General features: G+C 43.6%; 1 protein-coding gene and 1 long non-coding RNA gene across 3 annotated transcripts; one reads left to right on the top strand and one right to left on the bottom strand.

The window, feature by feature from the left end:
* Positions 1–264: 264 nt before the first annotated feature.
* Positions 265–26,820, bottom strand: ATP12A (ATPase H+/K+ transporting non-gastric alpha2 subunit). Its single transcript, XM_038573552.1, has 23 exons — positions 26,720–26,820; positions 25,967–26,122; positions 23,671–23,730; positions 20,555–20,758; positions 19,648–19,761; positions 18,551–18,685; positions 18,297–18,414; positions 17,791–18,059; positions 16,568–16,766; positions 16,300–16,409; positions 14,631–14,765; positions 11,302–11,494; positions 9,243–9,418; positions 8,445–8,581; positions 5,897–6,047; positions 4,879–5,047; positions 4,621–4,775; positions 3,042–3,165; positions 2,706–2,851; positions 2,076–2,209; positions 1,826–1,927; positions 1,307–1,398; positions 265–1,220 (listed from the first exon to the last, which is right to left on the bottom strand). Exons 1-23 carry the CDS (start codon positions 26,726–26,728, stop codon positions 1,192–1,194), a joined length of 3,117 nt encoding a protein of 1,038 aa, XP_038429480.1. The 5' UTR covers positions 26,729–26,820; the 3' UTR covers positions 265–1,191.
* LOC111092363 lies at positions 8,758–18,115 on the top strand. Of its 2 annotated transcripts, XR_005378521.1 has the most exons (4): positions 8,758–8,966; positions 9,190–9,280; positions 11,701–11,766; positions 17,629–18,115. It is a non-coding gene; the product is annotated as an uncharacterized LOC111092363 (long non-coding RNA). The 2 variants fall into 2 exon arrangements; XR_005378520.1 differs by lacking the exon at positions 11,701–11,766.
* Positions 26,821–26,862: the final 42 nt, after the last annotated feature.

The following is a 26,862-nucleotide window of genomic DNA, read 5'->3' on the forward strand; positions in this document are numbered from 1 at the left end:
GTTGACTGCTTTCCCCAGTGCTGCTGCTGAGAGGTGTATCTTCCCCCAGAAATCCTGACTTAACAATGTGGGCACATCAGACTTAGGACACATAGTGGGGATGTTGGAGAGGGGTGTCCAGAAGGTAAATCCTATATTTTTAGACCTTCCACAGAAAATGGCTGCAAGAAGCAACAACAACAACAAAATTGAAATCATGTCTCATTTTTTGTGGCCTATGCTCTGCATTCTAGAAAAACTCTGATTAAAATACCACAATCAGACTAGGTTTTATAAAACATCTTTTACTTAAAAATGAGGCCTCCTGGGGACTATTAACATGGATGTGTCACCTGTGAATAAAGCTAAGTTAAAGCATGAAACATAACTGACATAAAATTGGTGAAGAGTGCTTTGCAACCATTTTACACTAATAAATATTACTCTTTTAAACCCCAGTGCATCCCTACTGAGCTTGAATCCTGGTAAATGAAAACCCCTTTGGGTTGGGAGAGCATTTGGAGCTGGGATGTGCAAAATGGACGTGGGGCTCAGTTTTGGAGTTGGTGGCAGGGGTGGAGGGAGGGAAGGAGGTGTCTAGCTGGGAGGAGAGAGGGCACCAAAGGACTGACAAGGTGGTGAGGGGTGGATGGGTAGGGGTGGAACTGGGTGACTGAGGACCGTTAAGAAAGATGTCTGAGAGTCAGAACAGGTCATCCGTGTTGCTCTGATGTAAACCTGCCATCACTTCCACCTCCTGCAAACCTTCCATTGAATTCACCTTGTATAAGCAAGGTGACCATGAAATTATAAGCTCTCTGGGAATTCACAGAAATCTAGGAAGGTTACTGGACTTTTAATAGGGTATGGGATGGAGGTTTGAGCAATCTTATCTAGCAGGGAGGTCTGAGCAGGTGGCTGGATTACCCAAAACTCTTTAATGTGAGTGAACTTTATATACATATAAATATGTCATTCTTCCTGTGAAATTCACATATTTTTAAACAAGGAGATGAATAGAGAGATGCAAATCATATATCAACAATTGAATTTGTTTGAAAGTACAAAAGCTCAGTGAGTATCTTTCATACTATTCTCTGCCTTCTCTTTCTGCATTTTGATATGTCTCTACTGTAGCAGTCTCTCAGATGCAGCCAGAAGATGAAAGACATTCCCAATGTGCAACTGGGAGGCCTGGGAAGTAAGGTGGTCCTAATAATACATGTTCTTTTCCCACCAACCTGTAGAGGTAGAAAAAAGTCAATGAGAAATCAGGAGTCTGTTGAAGTAGATAAACAGAGTCTCAAAAAGTCCTATTACTACTTACTTCCAGGGTAGAGTCTGATGAAAAGTTTTCGCACCTCATCATACACCCAAATCAGAATGGCATATGGCACAGCCACAAACCAATACTGAGGCCTGGAAGCAGAAGGGAGGACGGTAAGTCTGAATGGATCCAAAGAAAGGGCCGAGCCCCCTGCCAACAGGCAGAGGGCTTCTTGTTTATTTTCTCTGCTCTATTGGAAAGAAAAGTACATCCCTTGGGTCATACAACATAAAACTGGAAAGCTTCTATTTAAACTGGACTGGGACTGGTAGAAGCAACATCTGTCTTTAAAGCGGCCTAGTGGATGAAGATAGAGATGGGACGGTGAGGTTTGGAAAACCCATTTCCTCTTCTGACAAAACTAGCGGGTCGAAATCTGACTAAATTAGAACTGATTTGGTTTTACCTCTTTTGAAAGTCTGGAGAGGAAAGACCCCCTGGAATCCTGATGTTTATTTAAGCTGTGACAGCTCACAACAGGGCTAGCTCTTTCCTATTCATTGTTGAAGGAGAACTCACCGGAGCATTGTGAAATTCAGGGCTGTGATACTTCCAAGTCCATAGGACAGGATTAATGCAATGATGATCTGTGAGGCAATTCCCACCCAGATGACTTTATTTCTACAAGAAACATAAAAGCAAACAGATTCTGAACTCACACAGTCACAGGACCACACACCCAGTGTAGTCAAAGCCTTGTGTGTTATATACCCAACCATTCCTGTGGAAGGCCCAGGATTCAACCCAGGATATTAGATGTGAGCAGTACCTGAAGAGACCCTGCTGGAAGATGGAGTTCCTCCTGGTTTTCCTGATGATTAGATCTGCTATTTGCTGGACCATGATGCCAACAAAGAAAGCCGTATAGCCCGTCCATTCTAAGTATTTCCTCTGGTACCATGTCTGTCAACAGACAAAAAGGAGACCATGAGACCCCAAAGGGAAAACTGCAGGAAGATTTCAATGTAGTTCTGTAAGGTTTTACTCTCTCCCCACCTCACCAAGATTGACAAAAGTTCACCTTCTAGTGTCTGAAAAGAAATTTTTTTTTTCTTTACTCAGTTGAGTCGGGAAAGATGCTAACTTAATTGATCTGGCCCTACTGTGGGTGTTGTTGGACTGGTTACTCTTCCACACAACTGCAAAGCCAATGTAAGAAAGTGAGCTCAAGGCATCAAATTTGAAAGCAGAGACTGAGTCCTGGCAAAGGTCAAACCTACGTAACAAAGGGGCACACAGCTCTATTAACTGAGAAAACTTTCACATCCTCTCTCATTAAGGCTGTCCAGGGCGTGAAAGTTCTGTATCAGTCTGGGCAAAGCAGTGAGAGTAGGGCAGAAATGGGGCAGAAATGGCAGAGTCAGGCAGAAATGCTGAAGGCAGAGTCTCCTTCTCTTACCCACTGTTGTCCATAGCTGTCTTCCAAGTCATTCACGTTGCTGTCTTCCCATTCCACCCGGAGGTTAATGAGAATACTGGGTTTAAACCCCTCTTGTGCATACACAGTGAAATACACAACAAAACCTCCCACGGCTTGTATGAGGCCTAAAAGAACAAGAAAGATAAAGGCAGGGGTTCTATCAGGACTTTGGAATTGCCCCTGTGCTCACTCTCCTCTCAGTTCCTCCTCCCATCTCCAACCCTGCCCCACGAGGAGAAACACAGTTTCTGATGGACTGGAATGAATTCTTGGGGTGGTCCCTTGTCTGATAGGTCAGAGATGCTCTCATCGTACCGATGTGCAGGTAAGAGTATATGGCAAGTTGCTCGTTCACCAGTCTATCTTTCTTCTTGTGGCGAGGCTTCCTGTTCATAATGTCACTTTCAGCTTTCTCATAGGCCAAGGCAATGGAGGGGATCTAGAGGAGGAGACAGTCCGTGAGACTTAGCCCTGGAACACTGTGTTGTATCAGCAGAGCGATAACTACAGTGGCATAGCCAGGAGGCCTCAGGTTGGGCAGTGAGGCTGGTGGATTGTGGTGAGGGGTGGGGCAGGTTATGGAACTGGTCTATCTAGGGTGTATGCAATAGGGGTGCATTGCTTCTAAAGAATTTAAAAACAGTTGGCTTTAAAAATCAATCTGCTTTTGGGATCCCTGGGTGGCGCAGTGGTTTGGCGCCTGCCTTTGGCCCGGGGTGCGATCCTGGAGACCCGGGATCGAATCCCACGTCGGGCTCCCGGTGCATGGAGCCTGCTTCTCTCTCGCTCTCTCTGAATGAATAAATACGTCTTTTTAAAAAAAAAAAAATCAATCTGCTTTTTTATTATCACCATGTGCTGGCAGTTTTAAAGATGCTAGCTATAAAAAACTTTTCCCTTCTGGGGCAGATGTTTTCTTAGGCATGCCACTGGATCATACCAGTTCCTGCACAGATCCTCCTGCCTGGAAGACCTGCCTGTTAAAGGACAGATGGCTGGGCCCCACCCCCCACCTCCAGTCTTTCCCAAGGTCTGGGCTGGGCTCAGAGAATCTGCATTTGTAACAAGTTCCCAGGTGATGCCTGGACCACACTGCAAGAAGCACTGCTGTGGAGAAAAAGAAATGACTTGAAAGAGCCCGAAAATGATTTGACTGTAAACCATGAGGACCGCAGTTCCCCTCTAAATAAGAATATCTTTGGCCTCTCTGCAATGTGTTGATGGCCTGGGTATTATACAAAACAAGAGAGTAGGAGGCGGCCATTTGCAGCATTCTCACTGTGAATTCAGTTCCGTCCCTGTTGCCTTTTTCCCCTTTGCCATGTGGATAGTTTCCTAAATGGATACATACCAGAAGAGGGAGGGCTTAGGTGACATTATTGTACATCAGTGTGAGGCCTGATCGGGTCTTAATAATTGCTACTTCTAACTGCATTTTGGTGAGGGGCTTTCAGGTCACAGATTCTTCTACTTGACAAGGGGGTAGTTGTAGGTTATCACATTGGCCACTGGGCCCCAGCGTTACAGGGGCTATTCATGGATAGTTCTATGTTCTCAAAGGGGAGGGAGGCACGGAAGCTGAAACTGACCAACAGCACGTTTTGGGGGGAGGGCAAAGAACTCTTGTCTTGAAAAGCTTTTACACTAAGTGAAGTGGTTTTAACTTCCAAACATTTGACAGATCTCTCTAGTCCTTTGCTTTGATGTGTGGCTGGTGGACCAGCAGAATTGGCATCACTTAAAAGTGTGTTAGAAATGCAGGACTTCTGGGCCCATCACGTCAAAGTTTGAGGAGCACTGATTTCGTCTAACTCCTTGCCCTTGAAGGTAATGCCCTGGACGTTTACATCACCTGGGACAGTTATCAGGTCCTGTTCCCTTTAGAGCTACTTACTATGTCTGTGCCCAAGTCGATGAACAAGATAGTAATGGTGCCAATGGGCAGGGGAAGCCCAACAATGATGTAGATCAGAAAAGGGCACAGCTCGGCAATGTTCTTGGTCAGGGTGTAAGCGATAGTCTTCTTCAGGTTGTCGAAGATCAGACGACCTAGGCAAAAATGTTACTGCCATAGGACTTGCTTTTGGTCTCTCAGGTGACCCCTGTCTCAGGTGACCCCTGTCTTGGTTAGACCCCTAGAGACCTCACTCACCTTCCTCCACCCCTGTGACTATGGATGCGAAGTTGTCATCCAGCAAGACCATATCAGCTGCATTTTTGGCTGCATCAGAGCCTGCTATCCCCATGGCGATCCCAATATCTGCCTTCTTTAGGGCTGGAGAGTCATTAACTCCATCCCCTGTCACAGCGACAACTGCATTCTGTGGGGACACATGAGACACTAGGAGTCAGCAGGTCCAAGGAGTCACAGGTAGCGCAAGATCAACAAAGTCTCCCTTCCCTCTGGAGGATGTAGGGAAAACTGGAGCTGAAACGAGGGCCTGTTTGGGGGAAAAGATAAAGCCGGGAAATCCCAGAAATAAGTACAATGAACTCCAAAGATGTGCTCTATTAAAACCATTGTGTATAGCAGGCTAAAGTGGAGCACTGGGTGTCAGACTATATGTTGGCAAATTGAATTTAAATTAAAAAACAAAACAAAACAAAGAAGATGCTAGTTGAAAGAGGCTTTCTAAACAGGAAAAAAAGGTAAAATGGATCTCTTATATCTTGTATGTATTTACAATTTTTTTCCTATATCTTACATTTTCAGATCTTTCTATACCCACACCTACCATAGTACCAAAAGTTTCACTGTCAGAAAGCCCTGCATGCAGGAGGGGCTCTCTCAAAGGAGAGTAAAGGGTCAGCCCCCTGAAAGGGTAGAAACATAAGGTGATGAAGACAGCAAAGAATTGTCTTGAGGTGTTTTTTTTTTTTTTTAAAGATTTTATTTATTTATTTATGAGAGACACAGAGAAAGGCAGAGATATAGGCAGAGGCAGAAGCAGACTCCCTGCAGGGAGTCTGATGTAGGACTTGATCCCAGAATCCTGGGACCATGCCCTGAGCCAAAGGCAGATGCTCAACCACTGAGCCATCCAGGTGCCCCTCATGAGAGGTTTAAAAAGTGATTTAGCCCTGATCTGGGATCCAGATCTCAGCCCTGCATTTCCCCCATAGGATAGTGACAGACCTGGAAGGTTCTCTGGGCACTGCTGTCCACCTACCTGCCTTTGACACCCCTCTACGATGATCAGCTTCTGCTGGGGGGATGTCCGGGCAAAGACAATCTCTGAGTAGTTGGTTAGGAGCTCATCCAGCTGCTCTGGGCTCATGTCCTTCAGCTCTGCGCCAGTCACCACAGCAGCTTTAGCATCCCTAGAAGGGCCAGAAGGGACTGAGTGAGGCCAAATGTCGGATCTTAGGCTAAAACACTGTTCTGGGCAGGAAGTGGGCTGAAGCCTCTTTGACTTTACCTGGCACCCACAGTCCTTGACACCTAATACTCTAGTGGGATAATAGGGGTTGTGAGTTCTGGGGACACTGGTCTCCATTTCAAGACACAGAACACTGAAGCTAAACAGCAAGGCCAATATTTCCTGATATTGTATGATAGGAATAAGCCAAGTAGTCTTTTGCTTGGAGGAAGGGGCGGGAACATTCCTGGGGCAATATTTTACTCAAGGAGTAAAAGGAGGGTAAAAAAACCTTCCTGTTCATGTTTTGGGTCTTAGAATCAGCTTATGCCAACACACATGGGTAAACACGTCTTTGATGTTGCTTATTTCAGATTTATAGTGTCTATTGCACAATGAGCTGTGTAGGGAGAACAACTTATTACTGAGGTCCTCTTTGATGAGAACTACTGTCTGCTGCTGATAAAAGTAAGGTTCTAGAAAGTACTGATAATGCAGATTTGATTGTGTCGTTCCCTGCTAGAACATTTCAGAGGTTTTCCGTTGCACTTGGAGCAGACCCCAGAGTTTCTAATTTGGTCTGCAAGGCCAGGTGCAGCTGGTGCTGCTGGGCTTCACCTCCTCTTTGGCTCTCCCCTGCAGCCCTTGATACCCTCCATTGCCCTCAGGTCTTCATAGGTCTTCCACCTTTGCCAGGAATGGGCATATCTCACCTTACCTCCCCTGACTAACACTCTACATTTTAGCTTTCAAATCTTAACTTATAGACTATACTTAAAAAACACTGCATGGCTTTTTCTTTACATTTGTTTGTCTTAAGCTTTTTTAGGTATGTGTTTTCCTGTTGGTGCTAAAAACTGGAATCCTAGCACTTGACTCAAACTATAGGTATCCCTGTGTTCTGGTAAAAAAAATTGTAAAAGTAAGATGAGAAGAAAAGGGTGTGTCCTTTCTCCCCACAGTGGCAAAAAGTACAGTTATTGTACCATCACGAAGCTACAGTTGATAAAGTAGATAACTGAAAATATTCACAAAAGAATCTATGCCATCTCTTGTTCAGTTAGGTGAGTTGCACAAAAATGTATTACCCTATTATTTTTAAAAACAAAACGAATTTTAAAAGTTCCAAAAAGTTTTTGTTGAGGAGTGTTGTTTACACAAAGCAGTGTTGGAATATTCTTAGACTTCAGACGTTGTTGTTTTCAGAGGCTATGATATAACTCTGTTTGGTTGTCTTAACTGGTAATTTGCTGTCCTGCTAATAACTTATTGACTGACAGCTCCGTATTCTAAAAGGCATAAATGCTTGGGGTAAACTACAAGAGGTTCATTGGTCTCTCCTTTTTTCCCTGCATTCAAGAAATTATAATAAAGCCAATGACATTTATTTTTATACTGAGATTTTGGAGTCTTTATCATTTATATTGTCAAGAGTCCAGGTGACTCTGGACTCCTCTGACTGCTTGAACCCTTGTTCTCTGTGTGTCCTTCATTGTATTTCACTGTACTTACCACATCACAATTAGTTTTTATTTTTTCTTTTCCTTTGCCTAGATGGAAAGCTCCCAAAGAGCAGGGATTGTGTCTGGTCTGTTTGCTACTATAGTTCCAGTGTCCAGGACAGTGCCTGGCATATTGTTGGCACTCAACAAGTAATTGTTGAGGGGCACAGGGGCAGGGGGCTCAGTCAGTTAAATATCTGCCTTCGGCTCAGGTCAAGATCCCCGTTTCTCTCTCTCCCTCCCTCTGCAGCTCCCCCTGCTTGTGCTGTCTCTCTTTCTCTCAAATACATAAACTCTTTAAAACAACAAGAAAAAAATAATTAATTGTTGAAAGAATTAATACATGAGTGAATGAATGGATGAATGGACTAAAGGGTGGACATGATTACAAGAATCAGGAGACAAAAGGAAAAACTGAATCTCTCCTCAGGAAGCTTTCATTCTATTTACTACAAAATAAAAAAAGAGAAGTGCATGTTCACATAGCTATACATCATGAAGCAACTGAATAAATAATATTTTGAGTGCACTAGGGGAGTGCACCAAACACAGAGGGTTTTTAATATTTCTGATTATACAACTGGATCAATGGCAAGTAATTTAATATAAATTTTGTTTCAGTTTTTCTCACTCTAAATTTGGTGCTGAAATTTTCAGATCTACTCCATTGGGTTTTTAAATTTCATATACAGAATACATCATGGGTAACTTTCATGGTACGAATACAGTTTAGCGTTACCCTGAGAGAGTTCCTGGCAAAAAAGGGGATTTGCTCCAAACAGCACAGCTCTTTAGGGCCAACAGGGATAAGGACTTGGGTAAGACTTTAGTTTCTGCTACATTGGTTCTGTGCTTACCGTTTGTTAACTTGCTCCACAGCAATGTGGAGGCGTTTTGCAATGTCTTCCACTGTCTCACTGTTGGCTGAAATGATACCCACACTCTTGGCAATAGCTTTGGCTGTGATTGGATGATCACCTGTAACCATAATAACCTAGAACACAAACAATGAGAAAGACATGTGGACAATGAGAAACTCGGCTGGACAGACAGAGCAGAGATAGTTCAGTATCACCTACTCTATTGTGACCTGGTAGAATGTGATTGGTGAATCATTGTGGTTTGCTCTTATGGGCAGTTCTTGATCTTTAGATCAAAGACAGAAGTACCTCATTGCATCTATCCTTACTTCCGAGCTGCTTATATCTCTTCCTCTGACATTAGAGGAGGCCCTTTCCCTGTGAAAGGGCTAGTGGATGTATACTTGAGACAGCCTCATATTGCTTCAACAGTCTTCATATTAACATGGACTGGAATCAATATTTTGGCTTTGGTATTATGAAGACAAATGGATTTTGAAGGCTGAACCTTGAGATTAAGTAATAAAACCTTTTATTATCTATCATATCTAGGGCAAGATAAAGTCAACTCATGGCATTTTCACTGCAGTTACTATTGTGGTTTGTTCCACATAGACACATTTTGCCTTTATTGGTCAGTTAGTAGAATTTTAGTATAGTGAAAGTAGAGATAAAAAGGGGGTGGGGGATTATGATATTTACCTGAGACTTAAATACTGACTATCTCCTATGATATTTTTAGAGAAGGATACAACATAGATGGAGGACTTCTTAAGAGAGGAAAAGAACTCCCACCTTGATCCCCGCACTCCGACATTTGGTGACTGCATCAGGTACAGTGGACCGAGGGGGATCAATCATTGATAAGAGCCCCACAAAACAGAGGTTAGATGTGGGAAAGTTCATGGCATCTACATCAAATGTGTAAGTTTCTGGAAACTCATCTGCTGGCAGGTAGAGATGACAGAAACCTGGAATGCATGTGAATTTGAGAGTCAATGAAGTTAGGATAAGAAATAACAAAAGAAAAGGAAAAACATTTTCACATACTCCTTTACTATTTTACTAATACTTGAGAGTATTCTAGAATTGTTTAATTCTTTCAATTCCATAATGCATACTATAATTAGGAAGGACATATTTCATCCAAAAGTAATTTACTGTGTGTCCACTGGATTCTCTGTTATGTTCTGGGGATATAGAGACCACGAAGGGATAGCCTTTGCTTCTGAAGATGTCTCAGTTTAGTGTGACAACAAAGACATAAAGAAGTAAAGCATAAAAAAGCACAGCGAGTGTCACAGAGTAGAGCCATCTGGGTAATCAAGAAAGACTTCTGCAAGGAGGTCATGTATGAGTTGACTCTTGAGAGAGGAGTTAGACATTTTCTAGGGAGAAGGGAGGGAGTGTTGGGGATGGGAAGGCCACCTGAGGCACAGAAAACAGCATGTGCTACTGCAAAAACTAGGGAAAGAATCCAGGGTACCAGGGGGATGGTGTGAAGCTGTCTTTAATCAAGGTAAGTATGAGAGAAAGGCCATTTGGAATGGAGAACTTTTTGTAATTCAGAAGGGATCTGCTTCAAACAGGTTAAGGTGGATGGGATTCCTCTGTCTGGTGGGACTCCCAAGATCACATGACTTTTTCATCAGCTTTTATGTCAAATTTATTATCAGCATGTCCCACTGCCTTACACACTTCAGTAAAGCACAGGGCAGAGTCTGAGAGGTCAAACACCAGGTTCCTAGAGCAATTCTTGTCAGATGGGTATCAATCCTGCATTGAAAACACGAGCTGGTGCTGTGGGTTATTTAAGGCATGCTTAAAGCATTATCACCTCATTTAATTATTTCATTTGCCTTACAAGCTGAAATATCCTTTAGAAACACATTCCACAGATTCCATCTCTATTGGCAAGAAACTTTATGATGTTTAATGAGCCTTATCATCAACCGTGAACTTCTGTTACCTAGAATTCATATTCTGTAGTTCACAGGTCCCATTCTGTCAACCCAGGATTGGGTTTTCATGACAGAACATACCCTCTGAGATCACTAAAGTTACCACAATTAGGCTCCTACCACTGTGGCAGCATTTCTGTGGTTCCTTCCACCTCTGACAACCCTGTCTCTATTACTGGTAGTACTGTCCCTACTAAGCAAGTGAGAAACTTCCATATTATTTTAAACTTATTTTTCTCCTCTGACTAGTGGCTAAATCTTACCAGTTCTGCTTCCACGAAGTCTGTTGTGTCTGACCCCCTCCTTCACATTCCTAGTGCCTTGGATCAGATTCCCACCCTCTTTTACCTGAATGAGGGCAACCACCTCCTCCTGAGACCCATGCCTCTCCTCTCCTTGCTGCTGCCAAGAATTATCCTTTAGAAAACACTGTAATTCTGACTGGTCCACTCACCACAAAGCCTTTAGTGACTCTCTCTGACTATGGTATGGAACCCCAGTTCCTCACCCACACAAGGCACTCCTTATCATGCATGCCCTCCAATCTCTTTCCTGCCCATTTCCTGGGACTATGCCATCTCATCTACCTGTAAAACAGACTGCCCCACTTATAATGTGTGCACACATCCCATCCACTTCTAACTCTGTACTTTGGCCTATGCTGTTCCCTCTATTGCCAATATTTTCCCTCACCTCCCTTCAAGAATTATCGTGCAAGGCCCAGTTTATCCTCATATGTTTGTTTACGATATTCTTCTTCCTATGATTCACATGTATGCCGTAGCCACTCCACTAGATAACAAGCCTGTCTCCTCTTGTGCCCTGACCCGGCATAAGGCTCTAGAGCCTTACACCCAAGGTAACAGAAAAGGGTTCTGCAACCAAGAGCTCACCCAGCACACGCTCCCCTAGGCCTCCCAGCTCCATGTATGCTGTGTGGAAGGCCTCGGCTGTGCTCTTGTCTAGAGGCTGCTCCTGGCCATTGACCATGATGGTGCTGCACTTCTCTAAGATCCTCTCAGGGGCCCCTTTCATCACCATGAGGAAGCGCTTGTCGTTGGGGTCATCCGTTTTGTGTATGGAGAGCTGAGAGGGAAGGAATTGAGCGTGTTAGGTACTCCCTGCCATCAGATAATGACGCCATCCTTACTTACAGGGGCCTGAACCAGACAGACCTCTTAATTAGCAATATTACAAGAAGCTTAAAGACATCCTTTCTCTCATGCGGCTACTTATCCTTGACATGAAGAGGAGAATTCACTATAGGCGTATTCTACCCTTTTTGTTTTGAGGTCAAGTAATATGCAGAGATCTAGACTCGGTCCAGCTCAGAGAGGCACCCTGAATTTGAATCCAAAGTAAGTAAATCTCATCTCTCAAACAGAAACTCATTGCTTTTGGGGAGGCCAGATGTGGTTGTCACCCTGTGAAGTCATGTGTATTGAACCAGATCTCCTGAGGATGCCTGTGGGGGTCAGGGGACCGTGAGGCACCTCATCTCACTTCTTTTCTCCACCTCCCTGTCATGGATAGCACCCTTTCAGTCCCAGGCTATTTTGAGCTCAGGCAGACAGAGGGTAGGAAGTGGACACTCTCACAGGCTTTCAGGACAGTTACAAAGTAAATAACACAATTTTAACATCAATATCCTCTCACCTACTGATTCTACTTCCAGAATCATCCTAATAAGGTAATGAGAAAAAAATCTGAAAAAAATAAAATAAAATGGCTGGGTCTTATGGAAACCATTTTCATATACAAGGTGCTCTTCTAAGCCTTCAAAAGGAATTTCGGGAAGCTGGAGTGTTTAAAAGAGAAACTGAGTTTTAGTAACTCAGTTACTGAACAAAAAAACAAAAACAAAAAACAACACTACCATTTTGGGTCTATCAGTTGATTCCAAATCAGTAGTTCTCAGCCTTCTGGATACCAGAGAGGAGCACAATAAAAAATTAAAAAGTAGAGGGCAAACATAGCTTGTTTTTTTTTTTTTTTAAATGGCCATGTAAGCACATTAAAAAAAAACCCAACTAACTAAAATCAAACCAAAACTTTCCATCTATTATCACTATCATTTTCTCAAAGATAGAATATTTGAACACTTAAAAAGTAAGAATAATAGACATTTTTATAGTGCATATTCTTTTAAGTGCTTCACATATGACTCATTTAATTCTCAAAACTACCCTAAGGCTGTGGGTATTATTATTATTATCACCTTTTACAAGGAAGGAAACTGAGGTGCAGAGAGGTTAACTGGCATGTGCAAGGTTATGCCATAATAGGTGGCTGAGCTGGGATTTGAATTTAGGCTAGTAGGTTCCAGAGTCCCTGTCTTAATCTGGTAGCATATAAAGGATAATCTTTTAAATTAAATACATTCATCCTTACATAAAACTTTATAAAATACTGTCCTAATTTTCCAGTTTATCACACACTATTGGAAATATTTCTATGGGCCGGTCTCAGTTTGGGGAATTGCTATTCCTCTTTCTATTTTGTTTCCTTTGGTTGAATGATACCCCAGGGACCTTCCAAGGCCATGACCTCTAAGACTCTTTTTTGAATGTTGCTCATATGTAGATAGAAAATGGCACTGACAGCCTCCAAAGAGGCTCTTTGACCTCTTCTGTAGTAACCCACACAGATCCTTCTATCTAGTCCCAAATCTGGGTAGCCTACTTTCTCCCTCAACATTTAGTACATGAGGCCTCATGGAACCTGCTTTTTTCTCATTCTCACATGATGAGGAAAGTCTCTACTAGAGTAGATGGAGCCCTAGCAGGATTCTGAATCTTAGTCTTGATTAGAAGATCATTCAATCTACCTCTTAAGAGCACAGACTCCCTGGGTCTGTTTGAATCCTGGCTCTGGCCCTTACTAGCTGTGTGATAATGCTCTGTACGTCAGTTCCTCATTCCCTACTTTGTAGAGTTGAGAGAATTGAGTGATGGATTACATGTGGAAATTAGCATATAATAACTAACATTACTGTTGTTATTTTAGGATCGTTACTCAATCTATTTTCACTTCTGTTTTGAATAAGACTTCTGATTTACTGGCTTTAATATTTGACTTCATACGTTTTTTAGTTGTCTATTTGGCTAACTATAATTCTTCATTGGCTTGTTATCCACAAAGATATTTGCAACACAGTTATTTCCCAATCCTAAATGCCATCCAAACAAAATGTGTCAGTAAACACAATAAAGTTTTACATAAGCATGGTTACCTTATTTATATATTTTCCTGTTATGCAAAGACCAAGTCACAACTTCCTGCTCTCAGCTTTGGAGTCTTTGGGAAGTCTTACCTGCAGCAATAAACTGGGCTACAAGCTCTCATTTGTCCCATCACGGACAAATGAGAGGAGGATGGAGCTATTTGACTGTTGGCCAGCCTGGAATGGGGGAAGACACCTAGGCAATGATGGCCATTTTCCCTCTGAGCAATGGGTAGAAAGGAGGTCCCTGTCAACTACATGTGGGGAAGAACTAGAAAGCAATGTGGCTGGAAACAGTCACCTGAGAGGCTATTCATTGGTCTTCACAAAGGGCAATGTTTACTCACAAGGCCCAAGCTAAACTGTTCTGCTTCTGTGTTGTGGTAGAGAAAGCATGGCCTTGGGAGTTGAAGAGATAATGTGAAAATTGGTTGTGCCACTTAGATGCTTGGATAACTCTGGTCACATCAACATTTCCTAAGGGCCTGTTTCCTCACCTAGAAATTGAGATTGATTAGTCCTACCTCAGGCTTATCATGAGGATTAACAGAGAATTTATGTAAAGTGCTGGATACAGACTAAGGGAGCAGTAAATGTTAGTTCTTCCCATTCTCTTACTTTACATTTATCCTTTGGGACGTGGCTTTTGCCCCTCACCTGTGCAAAAGTTACCTGTGGGGGTGGAGGTGACATGTGTGTATGTGTGTGTGTGTGTGTGTGTGTGTGTGTGTGTGTGTGTTTGGAGGGTGTAATATAAATCAATCATTCATAGGAATAGCCAGGCCCTGACAAGGTCTTCACTTCTCGTTTTTCTTTACCTACTTCTGGCAAAGGAAAGAGGCCAGCAAGGGAAACTTGTTCTGGGCATACCAGATGCCCAGGCCCTGTATTCCTGTATTTTTGGAGTCAAATATCATTCAAAATACATACTAAAAGAACACTTAGAGGTAGAAACGCCATTCTTTGATAACAAAGATTTGGTTGTGAGGGAAAACTCACCTGAAATTTGTTGGTCGAGTTAAAAGGAATTTCAGCTACTTTGTGGTTTCTTTTTCTAATTTCCATCACATCACCCAGAATGACCTCTGAGAACTTCAGAAGAGCAGTTTCTGAGGCATCTCCAACCACAATTCTCTGAGAATCAAGAGATAAGAAATATTTGTAGCAATATAATCTGTTCTTTTGTAATTATTTTCAATGAGCCAGCATGTAGCCTAAACTCAAAAAGCAACCACATCACAATTAGCCACTGACTGAACCATGGTGGAGGTGTTAAACTGAATGGCGCTGCCTATTGGCATTAAGGAAATTCAAAACACATAGAGCTCTATGAGACCTGGAGGGTTGCATGAAAAAATACTAGCTATGAATTAGTCTTGAAAGATGGGTAAGACAGACAAAGGAACAGAAGAAAGCCTTCTGGAAATTAGAATGCTATGAATGAAGGCATGAAGTGGAAGTGTTCCACTGTAAGTGCTGGACATATGGGTGGACTTGGGGGATGCTCTGAAAGTCAGGTAAGGTCTAAAACTCGAGAAGCATAAAACAGATGCATGGAAAGTTTTTGAGCAAAGTTAGGTGAAGCAGTTCCTCTAATAAAGTATTTAAGGAAAATTACTGGTATGCAAGAAAGACTGGAATCATAGAGGCCAATCAAGAGGTTGGTATAATTAGTTAGATGTAAGGTACTGGCAATAACAGAAAAGTAAAATTATATAGTTATTTGAAGCAAGAATAAAAGGACTCGGTGATTCACTAGATATTAGGAATGAAGAAAGTTAAAGATTACTCCCAAAAGTTTTGGCTGGGATGACCATAAAGTGGTTATGTCATAGGAAAATAGAAAAGGGACAAGATAGTGATTTAGAGCCAGGTTGCGTACAGGTGGAAGGTGGCAAATATGATTTGAGAGTCTAACATGGCAAAACTTTCAAGTGGGAACACACAGCTAATTGGAGATCCAAGGAGTTTGGGTGAAAAATCAGGACTAGAGAGAAGGATTTAAACGATATGGACAGAGAAGTGATGGGCCAAGAAGAGAATTGATGAGCTGTCAGACAAAGAAAGAAAACCAACCAAACAAAAAGTATAAGAAAGAGAAAAAGTCAATGAAGGAAACAGATGGCATATAGAAAAGCTAGGAGAAGATAGATTCAGTGACTCAGAGGGAGAAGGAGGGGAGGAGAGGAGAGAGGAAGGGGAGGAAGAAAGGAGAGAAGGAAGAAAAGTTTGTTTTTGTATATTCTGACATTCCAGGGCCCCTTAGAACTGCATCTGCTGCCAAGAGGAATATATTCTAAGGTCAATCCTTCTATTTCCTTCCAGTTATATTTTAAACTTCAGTGAATGGCATTTATGTAATAGATAAACTTTGATTATATCTACTTAGCTTGTAAAGGAAAGTAACTTAAAGGTACATTCATTTTCAGGAATGAGACAAAATTTTCAATAGACCTCAATCAATGTTTTGAGGACTTTTAGACATCTCTGTGATTTCTCAAAGCTAGGCATAGTGAAGAAAATTTTCTGCAGGTCTTGTGAGTCAGACTTGCTCTTACTAGAACACACTTTACTCAGTTGGAGAGATTTCAATCAAGCATCAAATCAGAACAAAGAAAGTAATTTCAAACTGGCTGTGATTTAAGACCGAGTGATACCGAAGCTTTACCTTCATGATGGGGACACTTTCTTGTCCTGGTTTGAACTCAGCTCTGTTACACAATGTTATTATCTTTGATAAGGAGGCCCAGGTCCCAGAGCTTTGATCAAAGACTTGGTCTGGAAAACAGAACAGTGGATGCTGTGGATGCTGGGCCTAATATCTATACTATTCAAACAATTCTCTGGGATTGCAGACTAAAGCTGCCATGTTCTCCTTGGCCCCCTCTGCTCGAGTCCACAGCTTCAGGCCACACTGAATGTTCCAGAAGACTTACTTGAATGGTCTTCACTGGTGTCAGCTATGAAGATCTGGTTGTCGAACCACAGATGGGCCACGGTCATCCTATTCTGGGTCAGAGTCCCAGTTTTGTCTGAGCAGATGATAGAGGTGGAGCCAAGGGTCTCCACCGCTTCCAGGTTCTTCACCAGGCAGTTCTTCTTGGCCATCCGTTTAGCTGTCAGTGACAGAGTCACCTAGAGAGAGAGAGAGGACGAAGCTTTGAGAAAAATCAACATTTTGAACTCAGGCTCCATAACAAAGAAGCAGCAGAAGCCAAACTAGTTTCAGGACAAAGGTATAGTTACAGATGCAGTGAAGCTCACCCAGTGGCTGATAAACCACATAAAGCCCTATCCATATGTCGTAATCCTTTTATTAAATGTAGGAGGCTGGGATGCGTGGGTGGCTCAGTGGTTGAGCCTTTGGCTCAGGGCATGATCCTGGAGTCCCAGGATCGAGTCCCATATCAGGCTTCCTACATGGAGCCTGCTTCTCCCTCTCCTTATGTCTCTGCCTCTCTCTCTGTGTCTCTTGTGAATAAATAAATAAAATCTTTTAAAAAATGTAGGAGGTAAACAATGCACCCAAGTTCCTCCGTTGTATAAATGGCCAAAGATTCTTTTTTCTTTTTAAGGAATGTGAGAATTTGGGACCCCTGGGTGGCTCAGCGGTTGAGCGTCTGCCTTTGGCTCAGGGCATGATCCCGGGATCTGGGGATGGAGTCCCACATCGGGCTCCCTGCGAGGAGCCTGCTTCTCTCTCTGCCTATATCTCTGCCTCTCTCTCTCCTTCTCTCATTAATAAATAAATAAATCTTTAAAAAACAAAAAGAATGTGAAAATGTAGAGAAGGTGTCAGGCTTCCTGAAAATCTGTAAGTGGTGGTTTGGGTCTGTCTTATATAGTTCCTTTTTTTTTTTTTTTTGGTCTATTCTAGCTCCTAATGAGAAAGATAACATGCAATTTGCAGATGGAGCCCCTAAAAATGAAAATATAAAGTTTTCTAGGACAGAGTTAAAAATGTTAGCAATATCACAATGTCTTTTGTCTCTCTAAGGAACAATCTATTCAGGATGTCCCATTGTGTCCCATGACAGTGAGGGACTGTCCCTTTGAAGATGGAGGAGATTTGAAGTGTATGGGTGAGTGCTACCCAGCACAGCAGAATGCCACGTGTTCACAGGGTCAAGGGACAGGCCACCAGGCATTATGGACTCACAGTGACAGTGGCCAGGAGACCCTCAGGCACATTGGCCACAATGATGCCAATGAGGAAGATGATGGCGTCCAGAACCTGATACTTCAGGGACACTGCGATGATGAAGAAAAGGATGCCGATGGAGACAGCCACTCCTGCCACAATATGGACAAAGTGCTCGATCTCAATGGCAATGGGTGTCTTCTCATTTCCAACTCCTGAAGCCAGTGAGGCGATCTGACCAATGATGGTGCGGTCGCCTGTGTTGATGACCATGCCAGTTGCTGTGCCTACAGGTGAAGTAGACATTTTATTCTGGGGATCCTCAGCTACGAGGATCTGCTTCCAGTCCTCTCTTTGCTGGTTTACATGATCAATTAATAAACATTACAAAGTTCTCTGGACTCTTTAGTTCCACGTTTTGTCCTTGCAAAGCTTTATAGCAAGAGATGGTAAAGAGACAAGAGCCTGTGGGGGGAGAAGTGATACGGGTGGGGCATACGGTCCTGAGAACCAGCTGGACTTACCTTCAAGACAGGTTGTAGAATAGAAGGCAATGTTCTTTGTTTCCAGGAGACTATCATGGGTAAACTCAGAGGAGCGGGCCTGGGGCTCAGATTCTCCAGTGAGAGATGAATTATCTACCTATAAAAAATTTTGAAAAAAAAGCTCCAGATCTGGCATCTTGTTCCCTGTCCCAGTTACACTGAGATCTAAAAGGACAACAGAACGTCAGCTAGTTATCAGCATGCTCTTTGGGGCACCCCATGATGATGCTTACCTTACACCCCTGAGCAGACAACAACCTGATGTCTGCAGGGACCCGGTCTCCCCCTTTAATCTCCACTATGTCCCCCACCACCAGTTGCTCGGCAGGGATTGTCTTCTTCTCCGAATCTCGAATGACAAAAGCTTGCTGCAAAAGGAAACAGTGATGGTGGCCTCAGATCCTGGAATGACCCCAACCCTCCTCCACACACCCCCACATCTCAGGGATGGAAGCCACAGCTGTCAGAATGGCAACAATGTGACAAAAAACTTTTACTTGGGGACAGAGGACACTAAGTACTATCTCCTTTTTGAGGAAGAACTCTCGGAGATATTCTTCAAACCAGAAAACTCTCTGGGCCGATACAGCAAATTGACAGCCCTGAGCATGACAGACAGACAATTAAGCATGAGTGATCTTGGCTGGGATGTTGAGGAAGAACCCTGATGGCTGAGCCAAAGGGTTTAATACTCTTGCTCGGGTCAGGAAAACTTTCGTGGAGTAGGAGGCTGATCTCCCACTTCTTAGCATGGATGATTCCATCCAGAACCCTCTCCAGCAGGCAGCTCTATGGGCCAGGGCAGTATGGTGTTTGCACTGTGCTGACAGTGGTGCAAGATCTCCCTAGAGGCCTCCTTCATGGGGTCTGGCAGGAAGACAAGAGCAGTGGGCGTCCCTCACTGTAATTTGAGGCAACATGCCAAGATGCTCCAAAATGGGTGCTAAAATGGTCACAGATAACAAATTGCAATTTGACCTCCTTGGCTACCAGGGAATATTCCCAAACTTCTACACGTCACTCTTGGAAGCACCTGAATTACTTTTGTTTGAATAGTTCACCAAAGCTCAAGAGCAGTAATAGAAAATATTGTGCAGCGACTGTTGTTTGTCCTATTTTGCTCGACTAAGCATTTTCCTATATCTTATTTCTCTGATCATCTCAAAACTCTGTGCAGAAATAGGGCTTCAAAAGGATGGTCTAAGACTTCTCAGATAGCATAGGGGGGTGGAGCACAGACCTTCTGCCTCAGAGGCCCCACTCTCCTCCTTATCTGATGCTTCTTCATTTGAAGTGATGTGAAGACCAGAGAGGGATGGCTGCCACTCACCTGTGGGATCATCTTGTTGAAGGTGGACATGATGTTGGTGCTTTTTGCCTCTTGGTAGTAAGCAAAGATTCCTGTTAAAATAACGACCAAGGCAAGCACACAGCCCAAGTATACCTGGGTAAGGAGGAGAGCATCGATCAGAAAAACATTAGGCATGAGAAATGGGCCAGGTCCTCGGGCTAGGGCTCTCCATGGGAAGGAGAGACATGGCAGTGGTATGCTGGTGTCATTTACAGGCCACAAAATTTACCCATTTTAAAGTATGTAAGTCAATGATTTTTTATGAATTCATATAATTTTACAACAATCACCACAATCCAGTTTTAGAACATTTCCATCACCCCAATAAGACCACTACTGCCCAGTGGCAATTATTCCCCACTCCCACCAGTGCTGGCAACCTCTGACCTGCCTTTGGTCTCTAGGGTGTGCCTGTTCTGGACATTTCAGACCAAAAGAATCATAAAGTATGTGGCCTTTTGCATCTGGCTTCTTTTTCTTGGCATCATGTTGGCCAGTTCAGTTTTTTTGTTTTGGTACTAAGTTATCAGTAGTCACAGATGCTCCCCATGTTAAAGGGACACAAGTAGCTTCGAGAAGAGAGAACCCCAAAATATTTCACATGGATATAGATCTTTTTTTCCCCTTAGGAACTTATAGTTTCTCTCTCTCTCTCTCTCTCTCTCTCTCTCTCTTTAAAATTCATGCTTATGCTGCCTCTGAGACATCAAAAGTCAGCTATAATTTCTATTTTACAGCTGGTAAAATTATTGATTTTCCCAAACCTGCACAGGGATTGGTCAGTGTAGACTCCTGATTACAGCCCACCACTCTGTCCACTAGCAGCCTTATTTTATGGTTATTTCCCATTACTAGTTTAGCAAACCCTGGAAGAAGACCCCCTTACATCATCTAGGGATGAGGACTTATTCATGGAGTACTGGATCCCATACGCAATCCAGCACAGGATGGCTCCTATCCACAGAAGGATGGAGAACCCCCCCACCATCTGCTTGAGGAACTTGATGATCTCTGGTGTTTCCTTGGGAGGAGTGAGGGCATTGGGCCCATTCTGAGCCAGGAGCTCAGCAGCTTGGGTGCTGGAGAGACCCTGAGAAAGCCAGACAAAAACACATAGAAATTAGACATTTCTCTTCCCTCAGATTGGACATCATTTTTCTGCAGGTTGAGGGTAGGAGGGCCTGGCAAAAGTGGATGATGCCCCACCTCCCTCAACTCTCACTTTTTTAAAAAGAATATTTAATATTAATGCTTAATATCAGCTAGGCAATGTACTCCATCAATTTGCTATTTACTCTTCAAAATAACCCTCTGAAGAAGGTGCTATTATTAGCCTCATTTTACAGATGTGGAATTTGAGGCACAGGGAGGTTAAATCATCCAGCTAATAAATGGTACCAGGCAACCTGGCTCCAGAGCCACTATATTATACTCTGCTAAGGCATTTTAATTTCTTGGAGATTTATCCAGATATAGGAGTAACTTGGCTAAGGAGGATTTGAAATATAAAAGCTAATCACTGGGGCGCCTGGGTGGCTTAGTGGTTAAGCACCTGCCTTTGACTCAGGTCATGATCCCAGGGTCCTGGGATCAAGTCCCACATTGGGTCCCCACAGGAAGCCTGGTTCTCCCTCTATCTATGTCTCTGCCTCTCTCTCTGTGTGTGTGTTTCTCATAAATAAATAAATAAAATCTTAAAAAAAAAAAAAAAGCTAATTGCTACAGGTAAGGGCAATGCGGTAACTATCCAGAAAATATTCTCTATCCTAGAACTTCTACATATTGTATGGGCTAATTTTTCATCCTTAAGTTTTGTGTCTTTCTGCTTTTCTCTATATCCACCCCAAGTTCTTTTTGTTTTTTCCACCCCAAGTTCTAAGTTCTTACTCATCTTCAGAGTCTTAAATTCTACCAACCTCTGAGACCCACATGAGCAGTCATTTTTTGCTAGAAGCCCTCCCTTGTAAGCATGCCTGCACAGGTGTACAGAGGCCCCTCCACTTGCCTTGAAATCCTGTATTATGATTCATAAGGGTTTTTTTTTCCTCCAAAACTATCCTTTATGGAGAAAGTCTTGTCATTACTTTTTCTTCCTTGTCATATTGTTAGCTACTTAAAGGACAGCTTATATCCTTGGGATACCTAGGTGGCTCCATTGGTTAAGCATCTTACTCCTGATCTTGACTCAGGTCATGATCTCAGGGTCATGAGATCGAGCCCTGCCTTGGGTTCCACACTCAGAAGAGTCTGTTTGAGATCCTCTCCCACTGCCCCTCTCCCCACTCATGCACAGGTGCTCTCTGTCTAAAATAAGTAAAATTAATCTTTAACACAAAAGAACTCTATCCTTGTTGATTTTTGGTCCTTTATAGGGTGTACTGCTTGTTCTGTAATAGAGGCTCAAATATTGGCTGAATAACTGGATTTGAAGTCACTAACTTATAGTCAAAATAAAATTCATCACCTTCTCCTTTCCACTTTTTTCTCTAAACTCTCAGTCCCATGCCCTGCCATGGCCCTCTTGACCACCTGACCAAATCTCCTCCTCCTCTTGCTTCTCTACCTTTGTAACTGGGATCAGGGATTTGTTAAAAAAAAAACAAAAAACAAAAAACCCAGTGAAACAAAGTCCTATCAGTTATTTCACTGAAATGTCCCTTGAATCTGTCCTTTTCCCTTCCTATCTTACTGCTGCTATCCTATTTTAGTTCCTCATTTTATATTCCCAGGTTATTGTCTCATTCTTCTAGACCCTTCCATCTTCTACCTTAGGTTAAAAAAAAAATCTATCCACCTACCTACCTGCCTACCTATATCTATCTCTTCTACCTACCTATACCTGCATATACCTACCTACTTATATCTGTATATCTTACCTTTTGAAAGCCAATCTTATTTAAAATCACTTCCCTGTTTAGAAATTGTATATAACGAATGTAGTCCTTATTCCTTAGTTTGATATGGAAGCACTTGATGGTTTCACCCAAACTACCTCTCCCCAATCTCCTTTTCTCCCCCTTCTCTGCCCTTTCCACACACATTAGCTCCCAGAAATCCCATACTGCTTTCTAAATGTACTCTGTCCTCTCTTGTCGCCTGGGCACTCTGCTCACGTAAGTCCAAATCCTCCTCCTATGTCCTGATTCAAATGCTGCACCATCCAGAGAGCCTGTTCTGGTTCCTCTGGTCAGAATCTATCACTCACTCAGCACACCATTTAAACCTCTCTTTGCCATCTAAGTTGAACAGACTGGAAGTTATAATACTCCCTTATACACCTGCCTCCCCTGCTGAACTGCTTACTCCTTATGACCAGGGATCACCTGTCCCTCTTTGGCCCTCACTGCTAGTCTTGTGCGTTGCACATGGTATGTCTTTTGCTGAGTTGAACAGATGTATCCAAATCTCCTGATGTCAAGACACCAAAATTAATTAATTAATTAATTAATTAATTTGAGTTTAAATTCACATAAGGAAGCAGTCTTCCTGTGGTAGGGGAATTTGCTAGATGCCTGAGAACACAACAGTATGCTCCAGAGTCATTGTTCCTTCTCAGAGGAAGAGGTGGACAAGCAGGGTTCTAGACTGTGACTCTGGATACTCACTTTTTAACACTGGTTTTCCCCATTCTTTGATAAGATCATTATACTTCCTGGACACAGGGATTAAAAGCAACCTCTGACCATGACCATAAGGAAGTTTCTGAGCCTTTCTGGGGAAACCACAGCTTTCCTGAAGTTACAATCAAAAGAAATGTTTATAGCCAGGTGTCCAGCTCAGCAGAGGGGCTTGACTCTGGGCCTTGGTTCACACACGCCAGCTCTTGAGACTAACAACCGTCTCTCACATGCTGGGTGTGTGGGTGACTGGCATTCTCAAAGTTGTTGCTTCATCCTAAAGATGCTATCTACTTGTCCATACACCCTAAGCACATGGCTTTCTACAGCCCTTGGCATAGTCCCAGGGCTTCTCCTCCCAATCCCCAGACCCCTGATGACTTACTGTAATGATGTTTGTACCATATTTCTTTTCCAGTTCCTCAATGCTGAGTTTGTGGTCATCCTAGAGTCCATGAAAGGAAGAAGAGAGTGCATTAAAAACTCCAAAACACTGAACTCTAAGCTTTGGCCAGCCCATGAAAACTGAAAGTAGCACTAAGGATAGGAAGGGGCCAGAGAGTAAGGGAAAGAGAAAACTTTCTGTGCCAGGTGGTTATTGCAGTGAGGGAAGAGAGAGCCTTGCTACAGAAGAGGCTTGCTCTTCTGATTCACCAGCCAGGGGATTTCCTGGCCATCCCTTGAGTTCAGACTTAATTTGCCATTTACCACATATTAGCTGTCTTTAGTTTTTACAAACAAAGCAATGCATTTCATCTCAAACTGATCTCCAACACAGGCAAGTTCTAGCACACCTGTCTGCTCTCCAGCTACTAGTGATCTGGATACTTAGTTCAGATCTGAGTTCAGGGGTTAGTTGAGGGTGATGAGCAATACCAAACAGGGGCTCAGACTTGAAGGGGCCTGTACTGAGAGGCAGAGGGTCCTCCTCAGTTAGCTCTATCTTTGGGGTTGAGAGCATGGGGGAGAGGTTGGTGGGTGTGGTGGGGGCCTGTGGTGCACTCTGCTGGCCAGCTGTACAATAGCTCAAGGTATCACCCTGTGGCCAGGCATGGTCTTGGTCATTCTGCAGCCAGGGACACTTTAGTTCTCCTCGAGGTTCGAGGTTCGAATGTGCCAGAGGGCATCCCAGTTTGCTGTCACAAATTAAATTACAGGATTCTTGTGCAAATGTTGGGAAAGAATGACAGATGTTCCTCCCTCAGCACAGAAGCAAGGTAACACTGGCTAACACTATGAAATTTATTTGTCTATATTATACATCTTCACAAAATGCTCAAAGAAGGGAGAGTCTCCTCATAATAAATAGGCATATGATAGAATGGATATATGTTCATGTTATAAGTGGCAATTTCAAGGAAGACTAAATATGTCTTCAATCCTAAATGATAGAGATACGTAGGAAATAAGAACGACTATCTATTATCTGATGCTATTTCTCCTGCTTTATGTCATTTAACCCTCTTAACAACTCCAACAAGTAGGCACCACTTTTAATTCCTATTTTTCGAAATTGGAAATGAATGTCAATAAAACTGGATTTCAGGTCTGTCCAATTTCAAGGCTGTGTTCTTAGATGTTTCTCAGAACATACACGGGCAAATGCCCAGTGTTGTGCTGCTAAACGTTTAACAAGCTCTTCAGGGAAAATAAATGAAAAGCTCTGATCTGTAGCATTTACTGATTTCTCACCATAGCCAAATTCCAAGCTGCTAACCCAATGTCAATCAACTTGCCAAATTCCTGAATATTTAACAATTGGCTCTCTTAGCTCCCATGAACCCATATTACTACTATCTGCTCCAACAATAACAGAGTTTCAAAGTCTGCAATGAACTGCAGGGACAATCTAGTAAGACTTTGAGCTCAGTGTAAAAGTTTTCCCCTGACATTCCTAAAACATAACCTGTCACATTTCAGTTCTGAGGCAGAACTGAACCTGTAACCAGCTTTAATAACTCCAAAGTTCTTCCTTAACAGGAATAATATCAGGCTTCCATAATTACAAAATTATGAATTATAAATTATAACTTAAATCACAAAATGCACAAATTACAAAATATTCTTACTCTTTCCTTACTTTTCTCCCTCACCCATGCAAACTGTTTATTTCCCACTTTACATAAAGAAAATGGAGCTTACATCAAGGAACTGAAGCTGGTAGTTTGCTCCTAGTTACCAACCCCTGAAGCGGAACTTAATTGAGCCTAAGGTCCAAGCCCAATATTCTTACTAGTGAAAGGATTCTTTCTCATGGGGCACACATAGCCACGCACCTAGCAAGGTTTAGTGGTTTTGGTTTTCCTGCCGCATGGTTCCAGCTCCAACAGTTTTACCTAATCAGCTAAAAACTGGCAGTTGGCTACTGGTATCTTCACAAAGCAGCCAGGAAAGGAGAAAGGTCTGGGCTGTGCCTGTGGAGACTGGAATCAGAGGCTCTTTCCTTAGAGTTCCAGCTGGGAGTGCCTACAACCAGAATGCAGGAATCCCACAGAAGTCCTGACCCCTGGGCAGATATTATCACACCATTTATTTTAAACAAGGAAACAAATCTCACAGGGATTTTCAAATCCTTGAGACTGATCTTACTTTTGTTAAGAGGTAGGTTATAGGGGCAAGTTCTCCAGGGGAAAGGGCAGTACTCAGTGCATCCATTTGGCTAAAAGACCACATCAACTGACCAGATCCAATTCTTTCTTCAGCTTCTCCGTATGGTGATCCTTCTTGGAGTGGAAGCAGTTCTTCAGGCCCCTGTACCTCTCCTTGCCATCCTGCTTGTCTGTTTGCTCAACGTCTTTTGTTCCGTTGAGCTCCACAGAGTAAATTTCCAATGTTTTCTGAAAGGAAAGCAGAGGTGCGATATTGGTCCAACATGGGTTTTCTGAAAAGGTGTGGAGTGCTTCCGTCTGTGAGTCAGGGCCTACGGGGAAGGGAGTCCCCTCGGTGCTTGCATTCTCTCCGCTCGGGATTGGGGATTGTGGAGAGGTTCTCCCCATTTCCAAATAGCAGCGCCCAAGCCCTCGCCTTTCTTCACCACAGCCCTGCGGGCCTCTCTCCTCCAGGGAAGGTGGGCAGTGACCTCCTCCAGCTGGAGACAAGCCCCCCCTCCAGTAGCCCCAGGGTCTCCCTGGGACCTCGCTACCCACAGGGCACGCCGGCCGGCGTGTGCGCCCCTTCTTGGATGGGGCGTCCCTGCGCTCGGTGAGCCTCAGTCTCCGGCAGACGGGCTTTACCGATCCTCATGCAGCCGCGTAACCCTCGCCGGATCGGAGCCCGCCTTGGACCCCCGGATTTGGGTCTTCACCCCGGCCAGCCCCGGGGCGGGCCGGGAGCCAGGCAGGAGGCAGAGGGAGCAGAATAAGGACCCCCGGGCCTTCCTCTTTCCCCCGGCGCCCCCGTCCGCACGTCCCCGGCAGGCGGAGGGCCGCACGCACCTTGCCCATGGCGAGGCTGCCGGCGGCGGCGGGCGGGCTCCGGGGCTCCGGGGGCTCCGGGGGCGCGCAGGGCAGGGCAGGGCAGGGCAGGGCAGGGAGGGCGTCCCGGCGGCGGCGGCGGCTCGAGCCCAGGCGCACCTCCC

This window comes from Canis lupus, chromosome 25 (genome assembly GCF_011100685.1).
Source record: "Canis lupus familiaris isolate Mischka breed German Shepherd chromosome 25, alternate assembly UU_Cfam_GSD_1.0, whole genome shotgun sequence".
Classification (NCBI taxonomy): domain Eukaryota; kingdom Metazoa; phylum Chordata; class Mammalia; order Carnivora; family Canidae; genus Canis; species Canis lupus.